The following is an 18040-nucleotide window of genomic DNA, read 5'->3' as shown; positions in this document are numbered from 1 at the left end:
TAAACATCTTGGTTTAATTTCGCAGCTGAAGTGGAGTGGCATTGTTCCAGTGAAGTCAAAAACACTGCAGTGGTGCAACCCAGTTGAGTCTTGTTTGGGAGTTTCTCTGCACTCATTGGTGCAAACCTGAGCCTTTCTAGATCTGCTTAGAGGGTGCACAAGCTAACAGTTCATCTCTCTGTACAGAGCAGTATAAAGCTAAAGAGCTAATTTGTAACCCATCTCAGTAAAATTACACTGTGCAGCACCTCTTCACGTGGTTGTGGCTCCAGTGCTATCAGAGGTACGATACGGTGCACACAGCTATTCCTGAGCTAGACATCACCATGCCCAAGGGAGCGTTACCAGTTACCTAACTACAGCAGTATGACATTCAACTTGAGGGGCTCCAAGAGGTCCTGAACTGCTGTCTTGTGAACAAATCCACACAGAATCTGTGCTGCTGCAGCCTGCTGTATGTGGGTATCTGAGCTCAACAGGCTAATGCTAGTGTAGGCTCTTTCAGGAACAATGAAATCACTTCTCGTCCCAGCAGAAAAGCACAGACCTATCTTCCCTGAAGCACCGCACAGAGTAGAGTTCAGGGAGAGATGAGCTTTGACAGCTGGTTAGAAAAAGAGATAACCTCAGCTTTGATTGAGATCACAAGCCTTGCAGCTCAAGCTAATTCTCACCTTCATTAGCAGCTCCCTGCTTGTCAAATAATTGTCATGGTCTGAAAAGATATCAGACAGCTCTTCGAACATCAGCATTATGTCCCTGTACAGGAAAAGATTAAATTATTTAAGTTATTAGTAAGCACTCTAAATCAGATCAGATTACTATTTTTCTCATGAATCATCAATAGCTGGGCATATAAAAGATAACACCACCAAAATGCATCCAATGAGATGCTGCACACCTACTAGTAACCTTCCTGGGATCTTCTGGAGCTCCCAGTAAAGTCAGGCCTTATTTGACATCATCACAAAGAAATGCCAGTAGGTACACAGACCCTGAGCAGGGTTTTCAGTCACACTGCAGGGTATGAGATTCTTGTAAGAAAGTAGATAAATGGGTACAAAGGGACAGAACAATAGCTGTGAGAGGTATTCTAACTACTTCATTTTTGCTCTGTTACATGCAGTCTGGAAGGCTAGGATTTACGTGTATGAGTCCCTTCCTATTATCCAACACTATAAACACAAGATAGCAAGATTTTGATCAGGAGCAGGAACACCAGGCAGTGGAAGGAAAGACCCACCTCTCTCTAAGGGAAATGCAGAAGTATACTGCGTGGCAGAGTGACATTTTTCTTTGTTTACCAAATGCAAAGGGAAGAAATCTATTCTTCCCAAACTGAATGAGCAGAACACAGTCTTTCCTACACAGACATTTCTGGTGTCTGTTTGGCATGCAGTAAATATGCCAGTTGCAAAAAAAAATGTATTTCCCTGTAAGAAATACTGCCTTCAATACAGATTTGGATTTTGCAGTTTGGAGATATATTCTAAGGAAATGTCAGGAGCATGAGAGGATTAATGAGGGTCTATAGCAACCTGGACCTCCTCCAACTTCACAGGAGAGAAGACAACAGGCAAGTATCATAGTGCCCTTTTACTGACCTTCTGAGAGCAGTCTGCATGAACTGGGTGAGTAGCTAATCCCATAGTTTTTCAAAATAGGTTGTGAAAGATCCACTATGCTATAAAGGACAGAAGAGACCCAGTATCCCTGAGGGCAGGTTGTCCCCTCAATGTGAAAGAGGAGCTCACAGCAGTCAGACCCAAAAAAGAGGTCTGAGCCTCACAGGAATGACAGGTTCTTCTAAGAAAACAGATGTCCATGAAGGAGCAGAATAGGAAGACTGAGAACAAGAGGAAAAGAAAGAGCACTGAGCTTTTTGCCTTTGTTTGGGGCTAGCCACAGGAGTGGAGGGGGAAGCTTACTTTGGAACACATCCCCAGGTCTTCTTTAGCCGATAGATGGAGTTGGACTGCAGTGCTGAAATGATGGCCCTCAAGGAGGAAAAATTCTTCAGGATCCTACATTCCTGTGAAAGGAGCGGTTATAAATACAGGAGCATTAAATGTCAGCATTACGAATAGGTTAGTGCTCTTCTGTTTGACCGGTGTCATGCTTGCTACACATTTCTCACTGCTAAGCAGGCAGCTGTACAAATATTGAGCATCAAAAATATCACTCCCCCCTCCAGCCACCAAGCACTTTACGGGCTTTGGCACTTATATCTTGTTTTCCTCACTTTCATGTATTTGTGGTGATGTTGCAGTGTTACAGCTTCCAGTTGTCCTAGTAAAAATAAAAGTTGAACTCGGTTCATGAAGCCAGGCTAAAAAGCACAAATGTTACGCTTCTTTAAAAGCTCTTTATAGTTACTAATCCCTTTTACCCTTTAGGGTAAAAACCAGGCTTTGCCTCTTTCTATGTGGTATTTAAAATGTAAACCCTCAATCATCTAAGTGTCAATTAAAAATAAAGACATGCAAAGGAATAACCTGTTATTCAAGTATGTGCACATGTTAACGAGAAAAACCTTCCCAGCTTTTCCAGGATTTAGGATCAAATCCTAACAGGGACTGGTACCTAGACATTTCTTATGCAGCTTCTCTATGGCAAAAGTTTTGATGGAAAAGGACACTGAAAAACTTAACTCTCAAAAAAAAAAAAAAAGCAAAGATTTCTGGCAAAGCAGATGAAAGCAAGGAGCAGCAGGGAGAAAGTCTGTCCTGTGACTCTTCAAGGAACTCCTGTAAATCTGGTGGTGGCTCATGAACCGGAGCACGGGCACCACAGACCTAAGAAACTCTTGCAAATACAAGCTCTCACAAACAGGTGTCTGTACATGCAAATTAAGCAGACAAAACCCATGCCAATTGACTGTTGCACATAAATGAGAATGTATTCAAACTACAATTCCGCTTCTACGGATTTTTATGGGGCTGATTATTACACTAATAGTGCTGATTATGTAAAGGATCCTTACAGTGAAAATAGACATAATTTATTTCCTTTGTAGGACTGAACAAATGTAAAACAACCTTAGCATAAACAAAACTCAGACCTTAATATATCAGCAACTCTTTCACGAGGTGCATTAAAATTGACTGAACAACTGAGGCAAGTACATTTACTGCCATTTCTTTACCTAAAAAAAATTAAAAATCTTTGTGCAACTTAAGAGGCCACGTTTAAAAAAGTGTGGCTTAAGAAGACTGACTGGGCAGACAGCACTTGAAGCAGGGTGGCAGTTGGGCTAGATAAAGACCAGGTTCAAGATCACATGGTAGGGCACACAAGACCTGAAAGCTATTTTTGCATGTTTTGGGGACAAAAGCCACATAACAGCTCTTCTTCAGAGACTGACACATTTGAGAAGGAGATCCTTCTTTCGTTATGTTCAACTTGAATTTCAAGCTGGGGAGAATGTAGATTTAGAGGCACAAATTCTTAGCTTTTTTTTTTTTTTTTTTTCCCAAATACAACAGGAGTTTGGACTGGAAGATCTAATTTGGAACCATCTTGGCTTAATTGCACGTTGCATAATTTAAAGCAAATTAGGAATTCAATATTGGATTTTGTGTTCTCGATGATTTAACTGACTGCAGACTAAACTTTAGCAATGTTTCATTTGTATATAAAAATTTTTAGGACTGCTTTGAATAATTTTGTTTCATGCTGTGTCCTTCACAAGGGGAAAACCAGAAAGAATCATGTGCAGAAGCAACTTTGATTAATATCCTGTTATGCTCAATTTTTTATTTTTTTTTAATGACTTCATTTTTACTTATTTTTAAAGAAAATATTGTCTGAGTGAAATTGGCTGCTCCTGCTCAGGAACCTTAGACCTAGGTGGAGCAGAGGACTGGCAGTTAGAAAAAGTATTCAGTTTATCTTGTAAACTAAGAAACTGGATCCAAAAGTCACAAACAGATAACAAACATGGAACTCCATGCTGCTAAGTTACAGAATTAGCTGTCAGTGAATAACTGCACTTTAATGAGTGGATTGTTTTCTAATTCAGGCATCTAACTATTCAAAACTCTCATTTGCATGCAAAAAGCAAACCACTTTCTTCAGAAGTGGACAGCTAAGTATATATGCAACTAGGTGTTCTACATGCGCAATTATTTTGTAGAGCGTGCACATGCATTTTTCATGTGCTTAGCTAAGACTGAAGTATTTAATTATGTGTATGAATTAAGTAAGGGAGAAGGACTGAATCAACAGAGGTGAAGAGCAAAGCTCTCCATCCACAGAACAAGTATGATGAGCTGGTGCCTGTACTGGCTTCCCCAGGCCTTCCTGGTGGCCCATGATGAGCAGGAAGCTGCTTCATACTTCCTCACCCAGACTGCAGACCAGTCTGCCCTGTAAGGGCCCCTTTAGCTGGTACCCTCTGCAACTTAAAGATCTGTACACAGAAAATAGGCAGCAAACTTCCTAATCCATTCACACAGGCTATAAAGCAGCCATCAGATGATAACAAAAATGAGTCGATGTAAGTGCCAAAAGAGAGGTGAAAGACTACTTCCCCATACCAGTTTCCTGAACCATGCAGTTGCCGGAGCTTAGGTGCCAGGACTAACAATACTGCCTCTGGAAGTACAGAAGTGCATTGTCAAGGTTGGAAAGCCTCTGTTTGGCTTGAGCTTTTTATGACTGCTTATTTTGTATAGCTCAGAAAGAATCCATGTGATTCTTAAAACAAAAGTCAACACACATCCATATGAGAGTGCTTTAATGTTCTCTTCAAAAGAGAGATCTAGCTTAGTGCCAGCTGCCCAGTGCTCTGAAGGGGAGTTAAAAACACTACAGTAAAATATTAAAGATATAATCTAAGAAATTAGCAAAGTAGTTATGTAAAGGCAGCATACAAAAGCCTTTCATGCAAAGATTAAGAAACACCTGATCTGCTACATGACAAAGGAATTGAACCAAAGAGTAAAAATGTGTTAAAACAACATGTGAGACAATGATAAAGCAGAAAGGTAAGAAGATGAGGAGACTGGTACCATATTGTAACTCTAGTTATTTTTTCTGGTCACTGCTTGCACCTCTCAAACCTCTCAGCTGTTTTGTCTACCTAATGAAAACTGTGAACAACTCAGTAGGCAAATGACTTTTCAGCCCCAAGAATTTTTCAAAACAAAAGAGTAGAAACAATAGTTTCATTTTTTCCATATTAAAGAGGCTACTGCTTCCTAGAAGTTAGCTTTGTCCGCGCTTACTTAAAACCCTGTAGTTACTTTCTTTGCATATATACATACACATATATATAAAAGTATGAAAACAAACAGTTGTGCTGTCTTCCACCATATCTGATTTCAACTCTCATGGTGTTCATAGATGCAGGAGAGGGAGCATGATGCTCATTGAGTGAACATGAATGCCCAAAGGCAGCTAAACGCAAAGCTTATTCTGATTGTGCCTGCACCACTGCCAGACCTACTCCATTCTTGTTAAACTTTCTTCTGAAAACAAGTGTAACCTTTGGATGATATCAACCATCATTTCAGTTCTTGCACTGATATAAGCAGTATTTTCTTCCTAGGAAAGTGAACTAGCTGAATTTATACTTATCTTGCTCTAAATGTTACATTATCAAGTATATGGCACTCCGAATCTGTAAGGCACAGTATCTGCCTCGCCCATTAATTAGCACCCCTAACCCTGTGAAGAGACAAGCATCAACCCCATTTCCATGGTGGGGAAGGAACTAAGGAGAGGAAGGGCAATACTGCATCTGCTATTACAAAGAAAGTCAGTCAAAACCCAGAAAAAATTAGAGCTAAGATGTTCACTGGCCCAGGACCAACGCATACAACCCCTTTCTCCCCTCCCAACTCCCTCACTCCAAGGCACCCGCACAAGAAAACATTAAACAGTCTAGAATAAATGCTTTACATGTGCAACATGAATCCACTTCTCAATGATCTTGGCTCTTTGCTGTGTTTTGAGTTCTTTGCTTGTCAGGATAGTGCTGACAACACATTTGGTAACTGCATTAAACTGAGAGATGGTGGCTCTGATGGTAGGTACCAGGTGCTCATTTTCTTTCTTATCTCTTCGAGACCAGATGCTTCCCAAACAGTGGTAAGGCACAACTTTCTTGAAGAGTTTCTAGAGTGAAGTAGAGGTGTGTTAAGTCAGCAGGATTCTCCTAGATCTCTATTGTCCACAAGAAGAAATGCATGTTTACAGAACAAATTGAATACCATATTAGATTTAGATCCAAAGGTAAATATTTGTTTTCTGTTACTTTAAAATATATACTTTGGCATACTCTTTAAAGTCTTGATGCCCTAAAACAACTCTCAGTTAAATTGTCCTGGGAAAATAAGAGACACCTTTACATCAGTAGCATAACCAAGGGGAAAGTTTTTTATATAATGATATTTTGAAGAATATTGATACAGAGAAACCAAATCAGAGCCCTACAGTTAGGAGTACCTATACATCTTTAGGCCAGGTAGCAATGTAGTTAAAATGTGTGATTTCTCAGGTGTCAAATACTAAATTTTGCAAAAAAAGGCTATACAGTATACATTAACACTTAAAAAAAAAAAAAACAAAAAAACCCAACCCAGACAAACCTTCAGAATGACTGAAGGAAAAAGCCCAATGAATGAAGCACGTTTGGATAACTGAGCAAAGCTGTGTTTTGTGTACCAACAGACCTGTTCTGCAACACTATACTTATAATCAGCATAACTTTAAGAAAAATTTTAGAAGCCCAGCACTATTTCTTCTAGCATTTCAAGTAGTACATGTACTCTACATACTGCATCCATGTATGTCAACTGTTCTGCCACAAGGTCTTCTTGGAAAAGAGAGAATTCTTCTGGACTGGTCTCCGTTTCCTCTTCATCACATAGGTTAGAGGTGGAAGTGCTAAGGGACCCATCTGGCCAGGATGGAAAACACAACTTAGTAAATTTGTACAGCAAACAGTGAATCAAAGCAGATGTTTGTTTATTTTAAAACATCACTGTATATATTATAGCAGAACACCGAAAGAGTCCTACCTGATGTAATGGCCCCACTATGCTGCATATTTTAGTGAGAAAGATGATGACCAGAAGGTTAAATTGGCAAGGAAAAGGCAGAAGAAAAAAGTAATAGAGTTAGACAGAACTGAGCTGTTCAGGGTCTCTTAGCTGAGAAGTGGGTTAACCCATTCACTAACCATTCTTCTGAAATAAAAAAATACCACCCCCCCCAACAAAAATTCCTTATTAACACTGCAGAATTTTATTAATCTACCTTTCTGTATTTATGCATTTTATATGAAAAAAAGAAAGAAAAAAATCGATCTGCAAAGAGATGAGACTGCAATTGCATCCCCAAAATATTGCATTAGGAATGCTCTCACATCCTGATTTCACATCCCATGTGTGGAAATAAAAGGAGGCATCAGATTTTCTTGGCATCATTTGTGCCTTCACAGGGCTACATGGACTATATTGAAGAGAGTTTACTCCAGTATTCCTCACCTTCCCTCTCGGGAATTTTTCCCAGAAAAGGGAATTCAGTGAGAACCTACAGCATTCAGCTGAATGCTGCCTCTAAATTTGCACTGGGCAACAGTGAAGAGGTGAGAGAGGAGAGCTATCCTCATCAAGGGACCTGATCCAGTGCAGAAGGGAAAGGATTTCACAGATGTTCCCACGTTACCTTTTGGCTCACACAGGTTGGGAACAAAGCCACATTAAAACAGAAAGAAATATGCCCTTGTTTCCCATGGTAGAGGAGGAAGTCAAACAGAAAATCCCTGAAAATAAATCCTCTTCCTAATCCCTTTTACTGTAAGGCAACAGTAACTCCAAAAGAAGGGAGAAGAAAACACAGACTTGTTGAAGACTGGCAATGAAAGTACTGAGTTTACTACTGGAGCGATTTCCTTAGAAAAAACAAGCAGGGCATTTCAGAGGATGTTATGCAATATTGCATATCCAATTAAAGCAGAACAGACATTAAAGCAACAAACGCGGATAGTGATATTTCATCATTGTTTTTCCAAATACTTCATTTTCCCTTCCTTTCTTAATTAGCAAAACCTAATCATCAATGTCAACTGATAGTTTTGATATAACAAATTATAACTACAGGCTGTATCCAGATTTCCATCTGTACATTCCAATTGCACAATTTATTGACAGAGCTAAATGTGATAAATAGAGGTCTCTGTTCAGGCCTTATTTTTCCATGGCTGTTTTGTAACAATGTGCATAATTAAATGGACTTCTACAGAACTGTTACAAGAGTCACACTTTTTTCTTTCTCTTTTTGGCTATGTAACTTTTCATTTTCCTTTCAGCTCTTGAAATTCAACTGAAAATCCTCATCACTGGGTTGCAACCCTGCTCAAAACCTCACAGCGCCCTTAAATTCAGGTCCTGGAGTGCAACACAAGATTTTATTTTTCTTTTTTCATGCCTCTTGTCCCCCTTTCTCTCTCACCTTCATAAATGTGTAACCAGTCTTCTCCCTGCTCCCCAAGAAGCTGGAATCCTCTTATACTCAAGTATTTCATCATCTTCAAATTGCTCTGATCCATTTAGCCCTCTCAAAAGCCCAACTACCCTCTTGACTTCACTGAGAACAAACAGAAGCCCCTTCTGAATTTGCACTCTCTGACTCACCTTGCTTTGTATTGCTCAAGCTGCAAGCACTGAGGCCAGGGAACAGCATTTATCTATGTATCTGGTACTGCAATCTAATCTACTGGCATGGCTGATAGCAGCACCGAATGGAGGTCTGATTACACAAATCAAACTGTAGGATTAGGTCCCAAATTTGTAAATTCGTAACACGATATGAATGCTTTAGAACAATAATTATCAGCAAATCTTGATTGCAGACAACACATTAAGAGTTTTGAAAGAAATCTCTGAAATGAACCAAGATGGAGCTCTGCTAAAGTAAGTGACAACATTAAAAGTCTTCTCTGCAGACCCCTCAGGTTAATTGCTTTCTCTTCCTCTTATTTTATTCGAATTAACAACCTCTATTCTGCAACAATTTGGAAAATGTTATCATTCAGATTGACCCATCTATAACTCAGAAAAGAAACTTTTCAAGTATTACTTGAGGAAACAAATGCAGAATTGGGGCTGCTGGGAACTTTTGCTCACTTTGAACAACAGATGAACCCAAATATAGCTCTCATGAGCTTTCTTTGTCTGACCTGTGGGAACCAAACCCAGGAAAGGACATTAATATGCACATATTAGCAATCCTGTTCACTTTACCTGTGTTCAATAAGGAAAACACCTGGGCTCTGTGCGTACTCCTTTTTACATATGTGTTAATGACAGAGTTCATTTGGCATTTCACAGTGTTATGCATTGACATTGTATTGCTGGAACATCCAGCAGACATGATTTTTATGGGATGAATTTTTTTTCCTGTCATTTCCCTTATCCTTTATTACATGAATTATTCCCTCTTGCCCCTCTACCAAAGCTGGAAGTTGATTCTAGTTCTCATTCACACACTACGTGAGCTCCTATGACTTTTCAACTTATGCCACAGGAAGCTTTCTGTCCAGGATAAGGGTATGTGTCAGTCTTGACGCTGCATGCAGCATATTTGTGTTACTACAGTTCACTATTGTTTCAGTAGATTGTGACCCCCAATAACGTAAGTTTTTCCTCTGTCCTTGGATACCAGCAGCCGGCCACTCAAATAGGAAAAAACAGCCACAGCCACTTCCTTTGACATGATGGTAACTAGGAAGAAAAGCTTCGTGACAATAAGGCTTGTGACTGAAGCTGTATTTTGTTGCAGCTCTGTATTTTGCTTTTTGTTGTTTTGGGTTTTTCGGGGGCGGGGGCCCTGTGTGAAATGAGAAGACCAGCTAAAGAGCAGCTGTGCGTTTTAATTCAAGTGTACTGACAATTAACCACTTAGTCGCTGCAGCAATCTCAAAGCTTTGGCTAATTATTAGAGAAGTGCTGGATTTCCCAATCCACCCCAGAATGAACAGGCATAGGCACCTACACTGTACAACTATTTCATCCTGCACAGAACCTGCAGCCTCATACAGAGATTTTTATTTTTTTTTTTAAGAAACAAGAAAAAAGTTACTGGTGAGCCTTACTATATTATCTATTAGCATAAGAGTTGAAGTGTACTGCACATAAATCCCTTGGTACCATACAGTCTGGGAGACCAGAAAGACAGAAGGGAAAGGTAACTTACTGTCATTTTCCACTTCTTGGTTCTGGAACTGCTCCAAGAGGTTTTGTGCCCTCTTCTCCGGGTCAGAACCAGGTATATTCTTCTTCAGGTAATCCAGCAACTTCAGCAAACATGGGTAGTCGGGTGGCTCTCTGAAATCCTCAGAGCACTGATCAAGCCAGGCTCGTAAGATTGATGCTATTGCACTAAGAGCAAATACACAGAGAACACACTGTAGTATGTATTGATGCAATTGTATGTATCTGTATGTAATATAACAATAAAAACACTGAGACATTCATACTCCACGTGAAGGCAGTACAAAAACTTTTTGACCAAGGAATTTAATTTATCCTTTTTATGCATGGAATCTTAGTAAGATGTCACTCAGATTTTGCCAGGGACTTCAGTGAAGTCGCTCCTGATTTGCACTCCTACAAGTAGATCCAGTCCTAGCCCCAAAATGCAAACTAATAAAGAATCACATCCATTTCAGCTATATTGAGATCCTTCTATTAAATTCAGGAAATCAAATAATGATAAATAAAGCAATTAAGATAATAAAATAGAATAGACTATTTCAGTTAGAAGTGACCTAGAACGAACACCTAGTCCAACTACCTGACCAATTCAAGGCTGACCAAAAGTTAAAGCATGTTTTTAAGGGCATTGTCCAAACGCCTCTTAAACACTGACAGGCTTGGGGTATCGCCCACCTCACTAGGAAACCTGTTCCAGTGTTTGACCACCCTCTTGGTAAAAAAATGCTTCCTAATGTCCAGTCTAAACCTCCCCTGGTGCAGCTTTGAGCCATTCCTTCACATCCTGTCCCTGGATCCCTGGGAGAACAGATCAGCACCTCCTTCTCCACGTCCCCTCCTCAGGAAGCTGTAGAGAGCAATGAGGTCGCCCCTCAGCCTCCTTTTCTCCAAACTAGACAAGCCCAAAGCCGTTAGCCACTCCTCACAGGACATGCCTTCCAGCCCTGTCACCAGCTTTGTTGCCCTCCTCTAGACACATTCAAAGACCTTCACACTCTTCTTAATTGGCGGGGCCCAGAACTGCACACAGTACTCACGGTGAGGCCACACCAGTGCTGAATACGGCAGCATAATCCCCTCTCTTGACCAGCGGGTCACGCTGTGTTTGATGCACCCCTGGATGCGGTTTGCCCTCTTGGCTGCCAGGGCACTCTGCTGGCTCCCATTGAGCCTGCTGTCAGCCAGCACCCCCACATCCCTTTCCGCAGGGCTGCTCTCCAGCCGCTCCTCTCCCAATTGATACTTGTGCCTAGCCGCTGCTGATGTTCCTTGCACTGCTCCAGCATCCATTGTAAGCAATAGTTATAGAAATAGCCCTCTCCCATGTATATAAAGCCAGCGCCTCATACAGAAAATTATTTGGTTTTATGACTGCCATTCATTATGATCCCACTTCCCCGTACTGTACTGTTTGTCAAGCTAGCAAAGCAAGACTTGCAAATTACCTCAGAGTTATGCTTTGTTTAATCAGTTGAAGTATCTTTGCTTAGCTGTTCTGTGACCATGTTTGAATAACTACCAGACATTATGCACACAATCAAAAGCGGAACATAATTTCCTTATTCCCTCTTGTGTTACTGGGAAAAGCTGTGGCCCGGTAAGGCTGCAACATTTGCTCCATTACTGTTCCCTGGGATGTTGTGGGAAAATAGCAGGGAGGAAACAAGGTATTCATGGCTCCTTCAGGGTAGCAGCTTCCCAGTGGAAGTACTAAATCAAATGCTTCCTTTGATGCCCTTCCTCTCATCAATTGCTGCTGCTGAGTCTGGGGACCTAACCAAAGCTGCATATTCCTCCATACCGTATTACTCATTATCTGCTGTCTTAGTAGAAAGACTGCCCGTTCATGAAACCTTGGGTTCTGAAAAAAAGCAATCTAAGCCTGAACCTAACCCCCATGACCACACGCAGTTAGTGAGGTTGCCTCATCTGTGAAGATAAAACCCTAATCATGACATGTGCAGCATGGGCAGCACCATGCTGCCAGCACCCAGTATCAAGCTCGAAGCACCAAGATAGCTGAACCCAGAAGACAGACTGGTCTCGCTAATCTTAGGAAGAAACGCGTAACAAAAATATATCAGCAGAATCTTGATTTTGCCCTTAGCCCAAAGACAAGGAGGGCCTGTCAAATTATACCATGCAAAAAGGTATCTCAGTCAGGCTGGCAGTGCAGGAAAAGGATGCTTAAAGATTTGTAGGAGCACTGAATCTTGTTCAGGAAAGTTGTCCTGGACCTTCTTAGACACACGTAGCTAAAAAGACATCAACTGCAGAGAACTGCCCATGGGCAATCCTTCTGCAGACTGAGGGTATTGAGGGGAAAGCAGAGCTGATGAATCAACGCAGTTTCTACCCTGCGTGAAACGGAGGGAAGCGATCTGTTTATCTACTTTTCCTGGTTTATGTAAGTTTTAATCCACACCCACCTAGGAGATTGGTGCTTAGATACTGCGCAAATGTATGCTTGTGGGAATTTCTTTAAATCCTCTCTTCGCAGGGATTTTTCATCATTTCAACTTTTGTAAATAAGATTTATAATTTATGCTATGGTTTTCAAGAAATAACTTACAATGGCGTTGACAAATTTCAACCAAGTGTGGAAAAAGTGGAAGAAGTCTGGAAAAATAACCAAATTTCTTCAAGTTTTAAGAAAATTAAGCCTGGATAAAAAATAATTATCAACTTACTGTTTCTGCTGCAGGAAAGAGATCTTTGGTTCTTCATAGCAATGTGCTGGTAAATCAGCATGTATAGTTTGGTGCACCAATTAGCATGGGCCATAGCATGTATTACAAGCTGGGAAGCCATAGACGGCACATAAAAAAAACTTTCTAAGGAGAATTTTGCTTGCCTGACCTGACAGAGAAATTAGGGAAAATGACTTTTGTGGGGGGTCACACAACATGACACACTAGCCATGGCCACTGTCTCATGATCACCTACTGTGGTGTTCGGAGTAGGACATAACAGGAGAGGGAAAAAGCTCCTTGTTCCAGAATAAAAGGCGCAATAAACATCTAAACTTCCTGAGAAAAGGAAGTCTTGAAGATTTCCTCTGCAACACTGAAACCACCCCAGTATTTCAAATCGCTTCCAGCCAGTAGTCATAAATGCTGTAGCAGGCACAAGAGGTGACTTACTGGTACTGCTCTCATGTAAAGCGGGGGCAGATGTTTAGGAGAGAAGAAAAACAGTTTTGTAGGGAAGCAGATCTCACAATCTCCACTGCCATCAGAAAAACAGCTGAGATGACAAAGTAACAACAACCCTGGTTTGCAGTAAATCCTATTCAGTTCTGCAAATGCTTAGGGCTGTGCTGTGCAGTTAGCTGTGAGAGCTTAGCCCTCCAATGACCGTATTTTTTACAGGTACAGAAACCTTTTGTGATACCTATTCCAATAACCCTATTTCACAAGACTCTCATGCAATAACGTTATCCCATACTCCCAATAATATTCCATGAAGAGGAGAAGGGCCATGCTCTTAATAAAAACCTCTAACCATGAGTATCCAAGTTAGAGACACCAATGTGTTGGCTCAAAAAAATCTGTGCTCTGTACTCATAAAAATCAGGCCCTTTGATTTTAAAGTTCAAATCCTCAAACACATGGATATAGTGGCTCTGGTTCTATTGTATTAATAGCTGCAAAATGGAAAGGGACAAGCCCACCAGAAGGACGTTGCTGTCCTCAATTTATGAGATCATAAGAAGAGTTCAAATATGAACACAGATTTCACATGTAGACAAGGAACCCAAAAGCCAACCCAGAAAGCTCTTAGATCAGAGCCACGTAGAAGTACTGGCACATTTGTTCTGCAAGTAGGGAAACCACAGCAGTATCTGGTTAACTCAGCTACTCAGCGGCGAACCACAGCAGTATCTGGTTAACTCAGCGGCACTCAAAATAAACCAATAGTTAAGAAAGAGTAAAGATAACTTCCGCCACTCCCCTTGTCCCATTTTAATCGTATTGGTTTTTTCCTCAAAACTCAATTAACTTTTAATCCCATACAGACGTCATTTTACAAGTCCTATCCACTTTAGTCTGTTGTTTCTTCAGTTTCCTTCTCTGATATTGTGGCAACTTCAACTTTCAATTAGTTAGAGTATTTGGAAAGTTGTCAGTAATACTGTTTGGTTAGGCTTGCTGACAGGAGAAACTCTGGAATTACAATTTTTGGAGCTACAAAAAGTATTTACAACCAAAAATTAACATACAAATACATTCTGGGTTTCAGGTTTCATCTCAAACATGAAATACAGATCGTGCAGCTTGGAAGACCCTCTTTACGTTTGAAAACTGTTTGGGACTGACTTTCCACAACTCTGCTCAGACAAGCTTTCACTGTATGTGCAACAAGTAAGGTCTTCATGGTTTAGGCTAGCAGTGGCCAAACTTTCTATCTGAAATTGCAGGACCACTTTTCTCAGTCAGGACAGCGTCACACGACATATCACACGACAGCCAGTGCTCCACCATGGTGAAGCCAACAGCATCAGCACAGTTCCACATCCCAAGGATGAGAATGGTCACAACGGACAGATGCCCACAGTGATGCTCCCAAGCCCTCACTCCACCTTCTCGTCTTCTCATATGTTTAATCATCTCCTGTAGCCCCATGCATACCCGGAACACTGCATCACAGCAGCACTTACAGTCACAAATGCCATTGTCCTACATCTACTATATTTTCATTTCTTTTCCCCATATGCAGGGGAACACTGTACCTTTTGCTCCATGCCCTAATAGCGTATTTGCTCATTCTCTGTACACCCCTTTCCACACCCACATCACAAACTCACCATCATCCCTACTGGCTCTACCACCAAAATCTAGGTTGCGTATTCTTTTCTTATGAGCATTTACCAGTTCAGTAATGATTTGGAAGAGGAAGCCTCTCCGCAGGATAAGTTCGTGTACTAATATTGTTCACACACTCCTTATACTAAGCTCAGTTTCCAGAGGCTTGGTTGATGGCCACTTTCATAAGCTGAAGAATAAACAGGTCTTAAGACAGACCCAGTCTCTCAGAGCAGGGTGAAGAGTTCACAGCCATTACAGACACTGATTTTTGCCAGCAAAAATTTCATTTCAGTCAAGAGGGGAAATAGAAAAGAGAAAAAAGTTACACTGTGCTCTACTGACCTCCTATTGCCTGACTGTTTAATTAGCGTGTCAGGGAGGGAAGCTTTCTGAAAACAGGCTGGAGAATTGCCCATATCTTGCAGTAGCTTTACATTTGCTGCCCTTGAGAAGAAACTCCCTGTACTCGATAGACCCACAGACAGATAGGAACGGGAGCTTTCCAAGATCTCAGACAGGAAAGAAACATCGCAGACTACATTTTTCATGGATTGATTACGAGCTATAAATTTTTCCTTTCCTGCCTATAAGAAAAAACTTTTTAATGTTTAACTCCTGTCCTGCCAACCATAAACCCTGGGCTCTGTTCAGCAATGCTTTCAAGTTTCACGCCTATCAAAGTCTTCCGATTTCCATACCAGCTTTGCTTAAATCCCATCTCTGAAGGTTTCAGTCTCCAAAATCTATCTACGGTTAGGCAGAAGCAGCGTATCTGATTCTGTCATTTACAAACTGGGAACACAGAACTACTCATCCACTCACATTTGCCCACGGGCTACCATAAAACGTGATGAGGCTGCAGCAGCTCAAAGTCTAATATCTCTGCTAAGCTGAGCTAGCAGGGCACAGAGGTGGAAAATGAGACCTTCGTATCACATAGCCACAAGTGATTCAATAGGTTACACAGAAATTCCACGTAGTCTTTTCTCAACTGGGAAGACAGCTATAACACTGGTCCTGAAGAGGTTTTCAGAGGAATTAAAGAGAATATTTCTTGCCAAAAAGGCAAAAGCTGCATTTTCTTTCCCACCATAGTTATTTCTATAGAATGAATAGAAGGGAATCTCGACAACAAATCTCAACAAAGGAGAATAAGGAGAACCTCAGTTGCAAAATGAGATTAAATGACTGATTTCTTATGAAATTAGACAGGAACATGCACAAAACTATCTGTAATTTGCCAAATGCATACTTAAGACTGGAATAACCTTTACAGAGGGCTATTCCCTCTCCTCCACTGTCCATGCAATAGCTTTCAGGCTTGCTCACACAGACTAAATTAAGCCAGCTGTATTGTCTCAGTTTTGCTTGTTAAGTAACAACACAGGCAGCTAAATCTCAGCTTTGAATTGGGGTAAAATGTTTGTAAACAGCAAGCAAAGGTTGGTGTAAGGGTAGCTTCTCACACCCAGTCCGTTTATAAATAACATGGTTGATGACTTCCAGCAAACGATCTGCTCTTCTTTTGATTTGGAAAGAACTAGTTGAATAGCGTACAGGGGGCTTTTACTGGGATGCCTGCGAAGTCACTAAGGGAATAGCTCTGCTAGTTGTTCTTTGTTTTAATTGAGATGCCAATCATTATTTTCCTTTGCTCTTCTAATTATTCTTTTTTGCTTGGTTCTGGTTGTTTTCATAACTCTCCCACTCTTCCATTGCTTATACTGCCCTATGTTTGACTCTGCTTCTCATGTAACCACATTGGTTTCTGCTGTTATTTTAACTTAATTGGCTTTACTGGAATGAATGCTGATTGTTGCTTTCCCAAATGCATCTTAACTGCTTCCCACCACGGATTTCTCAGGCATCAGAAGCTTCCAGCCAATTTTCTTCCATTTGTCTCACATTCCTTTGGTGTCTGTTCTCCCGGAGTACAATGTTTCAGGACCATTTTTATTTCTGCGGTACTGTAACTGTGCACACAGTTTTCCAGCCGGACTGTTAACTTCAGTAGGAAACAAAAGACAGATTTTCTCTTGGGAAGGTCTAAATGCACAAGAATCCATGGGACAACGTTTGTGTATCACTATGAGAAACTCTGAATGTTGCAGTATTACATTACAAATACATTTGTATTTGCTATTTTAATGCAGAGGATGGATAAACATGCAAGACATGCCATGTGGTAACTGAATAGTTCCTTAATTTTCTTTATTTGAATTATTTTACCCAATTGCTGTGGAATGAAACAAGGAAATTTCAGTTTAGCTTCGAGTTGCTTTGTCTGCGGTTTTCAATTGCACCACATCCCAAATTTTAATAACAAATGAATTCCACATTTTGATAATAGCAGATGCAAGACAACAAAAAAAGCCCCAAATATTTTGATTCATTTCTGTGGCCTGTCATTCATCTGAGGGAGAGCACCACCAATTTACTCCAAATCAGCAAACGGAAGCCAGTAGCAGATAGAAACCCCAAACTTATACTCCAAGAGGAGGCTTGAAAAGACTTACTGTTATTCAAGCTTATTTAGGATATAAAAACCTCAGAACTCAGTCATGGCAGTGCTTGGGACTGCAGAAGAGGAGAGTTTGAGGGCTTAAAGCTCTTTTACTTTTTGTACTATAAAAAATTTTTCTGCTTCTCATTCAGCTGGTCCAACCCCAGTAAGAATCCTCCCCTTTTACAGCACTGAGGATGCAGGTATACTATGTAGCCCGGAAAAAAATACAGACAGTTAAAATCACCATTGAAACGTAGTGCAATCAGGAGACCTGTTTTCCAGTTCTTCTGCTTTCTCTTTACTATTCTTGAGAAATATAACCAAGACTAGGATTTATAAAAGCTCTTAAACTTTCTTTGGTTTCATCAGAAGGAGAGATGTAAATGAACGGCTCAGAACACTGCTCACTGTTTACGGCACAGCATTTCCTTTTCATCACCTTTGCCCTGGATGTAGAGCCTCGCACTAGCTGCGAACACCAGAGTTATTTCTGCGTACAGGGG

At 40.7% G+C, this 18040-nt stretch overlaps 1 protein-coding gene across 2 annotated transcripts in view; it reads right to left on the bottom strand.

Moving 5' to 3' along the window:
- Positions 1-18040, bottom strand: part of RGL1 (ral guanine nucleotide dissociation stimulator-like 1) — a 78290-nt gene that overhangs the window by 14370 nt on the left and 45880 nt on the right. For both annotated transcript variants that reach the window (XM_009884313.1, XM_009884322.1), the window contains exons 5-9: positions 10204-10388; positions 6783-6904; positions 5905-6120; positions 1929-2032; positions 675-759 (exon numbers count right to left, since the gene is read on the bottom strand). In XM_009884313.1, coding sequence (XP_009882615.1) covers positions 675-759; positions 1929-2032; positions 5905-6120; positions 6783-6904; positions 10204-10388 — 712 coding nt within the window. The remainder of the gene's footprint in view (positions 1-674; positions 760-1928; positions 2033-5904; positions 6121-6782; positions 6905-10203; positions 10389-18040) is intronic.

Source organism: Charadrius vociferus, unplaced genomic scaffold (genome assembly GCF_000708025.1).
Source record: "Charadrius vociferus isolate BGI_N301 unplaced genomic scaffold, ASM70802v2 scaffold220, whole genome shotgun sequence".
NCBI lineage: Eukaryota > Metazoa > Chordata > Aves > Charadriiformes > Charadriidae > Charadrius > Charadrius vociferus.
Note: the sequence above shows the minus strand (reverse complement) of the source record. Positions and strands in the feature narration are given on the sequence as shown.